The 7,303-nt window shown below is 51.0% G+C and overlaps 1 protein-coding gene across 1 annotated transcript; it reads left to right on the top strand.

Annotated features, from left to right (window-relative positions):
• The first annotated feature begins 4,465 nt into the window (after positions 1-4,465).
• Positions 4,466-6,901, top strand: LOC116003865. The gene is made up of 2 exons (XM_031243806.1): positions 4,466-5,965; positions 6,581-6,901. Exons 1-2 carry the CDS (start codon positions 4,466-4,468, stop codon positions 6,899-6,901), a joined length of 1,821 nt encoding a protein of 606 aa, XP_031099666.1.
• The last annotated feature ends 402 nt before the right edge of the window (positions 6,902-7,303 follow it).

The raw sequence follows: 7,303 nt of genomic DNA, 5'->3' as shown, positions 1-7,303 counted from the left end.
AAATAAATACACGGAAGAAGGGTATGAGAATTACCATATATTAGGCAATATCAGTGTCATGAAAATGTATTTTTGGAATCCAATTTGAAGTCTTAGACAATTTTGTATATTATTATGATTAAATAATTATATTATTATTAAAATAAATATAGAAAAATAAAGAAGAAATAATTTAAAAAATAAATATAATGTTAACTATTATATAATAAAAATGCATATTACATGTTAATGGTGTAGAAAAGATATCTAACAGTAGAACTTAATTAACCGACCAACTTTTGCAATATATATACTTACAACATTAGATTTTGAATATCTAAACCCATAAGAGAGTGCAGAAATATACAATGTTGCGCCAAAAAACCCCACTAATTTTCTACCAGTTCGCAATTAATTTAAAATTTTCATGAGAGACCACTTAGACATCACAAAATCATTCATCTATCAACTAAAGAGTTATTTTTAAAGAAAACCTGCATCCAATCTCGTTACATGCTTGCAACAATCTACAACCCTCTCTTTAATACGCCACTCTTGTAATCACCTTTCATTAAAACTGATGGAGGAAGAGGAGTCAAAATTATGCATTTCAACCCCTACAGCCCACAACGATTTAGAAGAAAGCACATTCGATAATTATCTAAGCATTTTGGATGGAGATGCACCAATTCATAGAGACAATTAATCATTATCCTTAGCAATTTAGATTACACATCAAAAATGAGAAAAAAGGGGACAAACTTAAACGAATAGAGGAAGATTCAGCGTTTCTTACTGGGCGGTGGAAGAAGGGAATGAGAGAACTACCAACATGAGGAGACGAGGGAGGCAAGTGCAAAATGAATAATTATATATATATATATATATATATATATACTAGTTTTATACGCGCATTGCACGAATGGGTTAATGCCCAATGTTTATATTTAAATAAATATTTGAAAGTATATCAATGCAAGATTATATAGGAGAAGTTTATACATGGATAATTGAATGTCGAATTTTTTTATTTAAATATCTAACTTAAAGTATATGTGATAGTAAATATACTCCAGGACCGGTCGGATACACTCCGGACCCGGTCGGAGGTTGTGCGGTCGGGCGATCGGTTGGTTGGGAGGTCGCTGAGAGGTCGGCCGTCACGGGCCGAACAGTGCCCTCGATGGGCCCACGACACGGCGTGCTAATGACTGCCACGTACTCTTTCCCGCTTGGGTGTAGAGTGAGGCGGGCGCATGTGCGCCACGTTCCCGCCATGCCGGAGGTCCGGTAGCCGCACTTTTCTCCCTTATAAATAGCGCATTTATGAGGAGAGAGAGGATCTTTTGGCCGTTTCTAGACTAAGACTTAGAGAGAGCTCGGACAGTAGGGAAGCCCACTGCCGACCTGCAGAGCACTTTGAGCCCTTACTTGACTTGTAACCGGGTTTGGATCCTTGAGGCAATAAGAAATCGTATTTTCCGGTTTTACTTGGTAACCGTATTTAGCAGTATCATTTTGGCGCCGTCCGTGGGGACCGCGACTTAAAAGCTATACTTAGCGACAGCCGGTCCTTTATGTATCCGAACATGGATTTCTTCAATAACTAAGAAGCCGATGATAATTACGATCTCCGTTCTCACTTGAGCTCCCGAGTGTATCCCAACAACATGGCCGGGGCGGCACCACCAGAGGCGGTGAACGCCATCCACCAAGACGTTCCCTTCCCTATGCCTAGGGGCTCGGTCCCCTACCAGTACCCTATGCCTGGTGGACCGATGCCGTACCAGTACCCGATGGACCCAAACATGCAGTGGTGGCTGACTTCGCCGAGGTTTTACTCGCAGCCGTATGCATATCCGCTTATGCAGCCGATGTATCCCACTATGCCTGTTAGGCCGGACGCGACGACTGCCGAGACGATCCCCGTCGTCCCACCTGCGCTGCACCGTTCCCAGTCCGAGCGACGATCCCGTGGTCCGAAACTATGCCCACGGCACCGGCTCAGAGGCCGGCTTTGCCTCGGCTTAGTACGTCCGACCGGCCTAGGGGGTGCCACAGGCGGAGCCATCGCATACGCGAACCAGCGCTTTCGACCGGATTGATGAAGCCGATCTTCCAAGAGCTCAACCTCGCGGACGAACTACCTGGGGACCTCAATCGATGAGCATCTCAACAGCTAGCCATTCCAGTGAAACGAGTTCTTCTTACGTAAAGCCAAAAAAGGATCGTCACGCTGGAACCAGTCGCGGCTTAGCCCGGGGGGTGCTCGACCAGGTACGAGCAGAGTTCAACAAGTGGAAGAAGGAACAGGCTGAGGTCGGCACCGAGGGGATGGACAACAACCTGTTCCGAGCGCCGTTCACTCAGGACATCATGGACCAGCCGTACCCTATGGACCTTCGTGTGCCAGGAAGTAAAGATTACTCGGGGCGAACCGACTCGGAAGAACACATTAACTCCTACCACGGAAACATGCTGATGATGGGGGTGTCCGATGCGGTAATGTGCCGAGCATTTTACTTGACCCTGACCGGTCGGGCGGCTGAGTGGTTCGCGTCACTCGAACCGGGATCCATCGCCGACTTCGCCGAATTAGCGAGGAAGTTCATTCACCGTTTTGCTATTTCACGGGCTGCCAAGAAACACTTCACCTCCTTGGAGAAGGCCAAGCAACGAGAAGGCGAGTCCTTGACCCTTTTTAGCGAAAGGTGGAAGGTCGCCGTAGCGAAGATAGAGCCGGTAGACGATCGCACCGCGCTCAACTTACTGCTCTCTGTGCTACGAGCGGGGCCTTTGTATCAGGACCTCGTTCTCCACCAGCCGAACACTTACCAGGAAGCCTTTAGGAAGATGACCGACCACGCGGTGGCCGAAGAAGCCAACGCTGCTAAGCGCCTGTTGGAAACCGGAGGACAAGGTCGGAGAGACGGCAGACGACAGCCCGACCCCAGAAGGAAGGATCAGGATAGGAATCCGATCTATACCCCCCTATCGAGACCGATCGGGGAAATCTTAGAATATGCTCAATCCTGCAACATGATTCAACTCTCAGCCCCGGCGAGAGATGGCCCCTACAAAGACAAATATTGCGCCTACCACAGGAACTGGGGGCACGAAACTGACGAGTGCCACGTCCTCAAAGGGTTGATTGAAGACTTCTTACGCTCGGGAGAGCTGGCGCAATTTGCTGCCGAAAAGAAGAAGAACCGACGCCGGGGGTGGAAGAAATACTTCAAGAAGTCTGACAAAGAGAAGAAGGATAAGGGGCCAGAACCCGACCATGACCCTCCTGCCGCTGGGTCGAAACAGATCATTCACGTTATCTTCGGCGGACCGGAGGGGGGCGACAACTCGGAGCGCCGACGAGCTTGGTCGAGGGATTTGCCTGTATGTTCGATCAGCACCAGTCAACCTGAGAAGAGAATGAAAGACAAGCCGATAACCTTCACCGACCGAGACCTTCCCCTTGGAGGGGATCAATCTGCCGCAGCGTTAGTTATCACTGTCGACATCTGCGGGGCCGAGGTCCGAAGGGTGATGGTGGACACTAGCAGCAGCGTTAACGTGTTGTACTTAGAAGCCTTCCAGAAGCTGAAAATTGAGAGGTCAGCATTAACGCCGGTCCGAACTCCGCTGTCGGGCTTCACAGGCGATATGGTTCACCCTGAGGGAATGGTCGTCCTCCCTGTGGAGGTCGGAGTTTATCCGAGAGTCTTGATAGTGGAAATGGAGTTTATCGTTGTCAATCTGGCGTGCGTACACAACGTCATCTTGGGACGCCCGGGGATATCTCAGATGAAGGCAATCATTTCCATGCCTCACCTGTGTATGAAGTTCCCGACCCCTAAAGGTGTCGGAACGGTCCGGGGAGATCCACGGGCAGCCAGATTGTGCTACGTCCGAGCAGTGGAGAAACAGGCCGCGAGCACGTCTCGCGTGAACACCATTGCCCGACGAAAGGATGAGGAAAAGAAGGAACAGCCGAGGCCCTCCGAGCCCGTTGAAGAAGTGCCCTTGGAGTTAGATCGGCCTGAACGATGCATCAAGATCGGGACATCTCTTGACCCAGACCTTAGGCGATCGATCCTTGCCGTGTTGCGAGAATTCGCTGACATTTTCGCCTGGGGCCCAGAGGACATGCCCGGAATCGACCGAGATGTCATTTGTCATCGGCTTTCCGTCAGTCCGACCTCCAAGCCCGTTAAACAAAAGCAAAGGCACCTATCTGTCGACCGACGCGAGTTCGTCAAAGGGGAAGTCAAGGCCTTGCTCTCGGCAGGTCATATCCGAGAGGTTACATACCCAGAATGGGTCGCGAACGTAGTCCTGGTGCCCAAGCCCCCAGCTTGGCGGATGTGCATCGACTACACCGACCTTAACCGCGCTTGTAAAGCTCCCAAGCATTCATCAGATGGTCAACGAGACGGCAGGAGCGGAACTCATGAGCTTCATGGATGCTTTTAAAGGATATCATCAGATTATGATGCCCGAGGCCGATGAGGAGAAGACAGCATTTGTGACACCGGATGGATTGTACTGCTACAGAGTGATGCCGTTCGGGCTAAGGAACGCCGGGGCTACGTACCAACGGATGATCAACTTGGTGTTCGGAGGATTGCTGGGAAGGTCGATGGAAACCTACATTGATGATATGCTCGTCAAGAGCACTGTTCGAGCCGACCATCTAGACCATCTCCGAGCATGTTTTCAAGTCATGCGTGAGCATCGGTTAAGGTTAAACCCAAAGAAGTGCACTTTTGCCGTGCAGACTGAGAAGTTTTTGGGCTACATGATGACCAGACGTAGAATAGAGCCGAACCCGGCCAAAATCCAAGCCATCCTGGATATGAGGCCCCCGACCAGCATTAGGGAAGTGCAACAACACACCGGCCAGTTGGCCGCGCTCAGCCGATTCCTCTCCAAGCTAGCAGATCGAGCTCATCCCTTCTTCAAGATCTTGAAAAAGTCCAACGGTTTTACTTGGGATGATGACAGCCGAGCAGCCTTCGAAGATCTCAAAGCTTATTTGGCGTCCCCGATCGTCCTGTCAAAGCCCGAGCCAAGGGAAGATCTGGAGGTATATCTTGCTGTTTCAGATCGGGCCGTCAGTGCGGTCTTGTGCCGAGTTGATCATGAAGGAGTACAGCGACCGGTGTACTATGTCAGCCATGCTTTGCAGGGACCGGAATTCCGATACACTCGGCTGGAGAAGGTGGTGTTCGCGCTAGTCACTGCGGCGAAACGACTGACGCCTTACTTTCAAGGTCGGAATATCCGAGTGTTAACAGATCAGCCAATTGGGGCCATCCTCAGGACCTCAACCTCTTCGGGGCGCCTGGTTAAGTGGGCCATGATGTTGACGCAGTTCGCCTTGGAGTATAAACCCCGACCGTCTATCAAGGCCCAAGCTCTAGCTGATTTCATGGTGGAGTGCACCGTGCGAGACATTGAAGCAGACCAGAATAGCCTTCAAACCCCTGAATGGTGGGAAGTTAGTACCGACGGGTCCAGCGGGAAGAAGGGAGCGGGAGCGGGGATAGTCATCACGACCCCCGAGGGCTTCAAAGCTTACTATGCTATCTTGCTCCGCTTCTCGTCGACCAACAATGAGGCCGAGTATGAGGCCCTAATCGCCGGACTACAGCGGGCAAGACAACTGGGGGCGAAGACCATCCGAGCTAAAACGGATTCCGCGCTAGTTGTCGGACAGGTTAACGGCGAGTTCGTCACCAACGGAGATAAACTAATGATCTACAAAGATCGAGTGCTGGCCGTCCTGCGACAGTTTGAAGCCCACGAGCTCACCCACATTTCCAGGTCGGACAACGCTGATGCAGACATGTTATCGCGGCTGGTACATGAGGCTCCCGAGCACATATCAAAGATAGCTCACATCGAGGAAGCGGTTGCGCCATGGATTACCGACCTCAAAGAATACCTCCAAGACGGGAAAATGCCCGAAGAAGCGGACCGAGCGCGGAAAGTGAGGCTCCGAGCGCCCAGGTTTCAGGTCGTAGACGACCGTTTATACCGACGGTCCTATGGGGGCCCATTGATGAGGTGCTTGAACGCGTTCGAAGCAGATATCGTCATGAAGGAGTTGCACTCGGGCCTGTGCTCGGCACATCAGGGGGGCAGGTCGCTCGCACGCCGGATCATGGTTATGGGATATTACTAGCCGTCCATCCAACTGGACTGTGAAAGCATTGTTAGAGCGTGCGAGCCTTGTCAGAAATTCGCAAAGACTCCCGGTCGGCCGGCGACCTTTTACCAACCGATCAGCACGGCGATCCCATTCGCTCGCTGGGGGGTGGACATCATAGGTCTATTCCCGATGTTGGAAGCTCGGAAGAAGTTCGTGATCGTGGCTATCGACTACTTTTCGAAGTGGATTGAGGCGGAACCCTTGGCGACCATAACGACCCAGCAGTGCGCGCGCTTTGTGTGGAGGAACGTCATCGCCCGCTTCGGAGTTCCCGTGCACCTGATCACGGATAATGGAAGGAAGTTTGAGAGCCAATATTTTCAAAACTTTCTAGCTACGGTCGGCACGAAGTCCATCTGATCATCTGTGGCATACCCCCAAGGGAATGGACAGGTCGAAAACGCGAACCGGACGATCCTAGATGGACTGAAGAAAAAGCTGTTTGATGCCGGTCGAAGCTGGGCAGATGAATTGCCTTACGTATTGTGGGCGTATCGGACGACTCCTCGGGAGGCCACCAAGGAAACCCCCTTTGCACTAGTGTACGGGGCTGAAGCTCGGCTGCCGATCGAAGCCTGGATCCCGACTTCCCGAGAGCGCGGCTACGATGAGGCTGACAACGAGCGAATGATGATGGCTGAGCTTGATGTCTTGGAGGAAAGAAGAGAGGTCGCGGCTCGGAGAATAGTTGAGTATCAGAGCAAGATAAAGTAGACCCGTAACCTTCGAGTTCGGCCGAGGTACTTCCAGGTGGGAGATTACGTTCTCCGAGAGCGGAAAGCTAGCCGACCAAATGACGGCGGAAAGTTCGCACAGACCTGGGAAGGGCCGTATGTCATCTCTGCCGTAATCCGACCCGGCACCTACAAGTTGGAAACCACCACGGGAAGGCCGGTCGATCGGATTTGAACTCGGAACATTTAGTGCTTTTTCACCATTAATTAGGATGATGGATGATGTAATTGGGCTAAAAGAAGCTCCCCCTTAATGTAATGAGTCTATGTTGGTTAAATGAAGAGCTTCGGCTCAGTTTGTTTAGACATCGTTGCTCTGAACTAAGGGCATTCGATGCCGATGGGAGCAAGGTGCCCATCTCGGGAGTAAGGTGTCCGATTA

The sequence above is a fragment of the Ipomoea triloba genome, chromosome 14, assembly GCF_003576645.1.
Source record: "Ipomoea triloba cultivar NCNSP0323 chromosome 14, ASM357664v1".
NCBI classification, from domain to species: Eukaryota; Viridiplantae; Streptophyta; class Magnoliopsida; order Solanales; family Convolvulaceae; genus Ipomoea; species Ipomoea triloba.
This window is presented reverse-complemented; position numbering and strand designations above follow the sequence as displayed.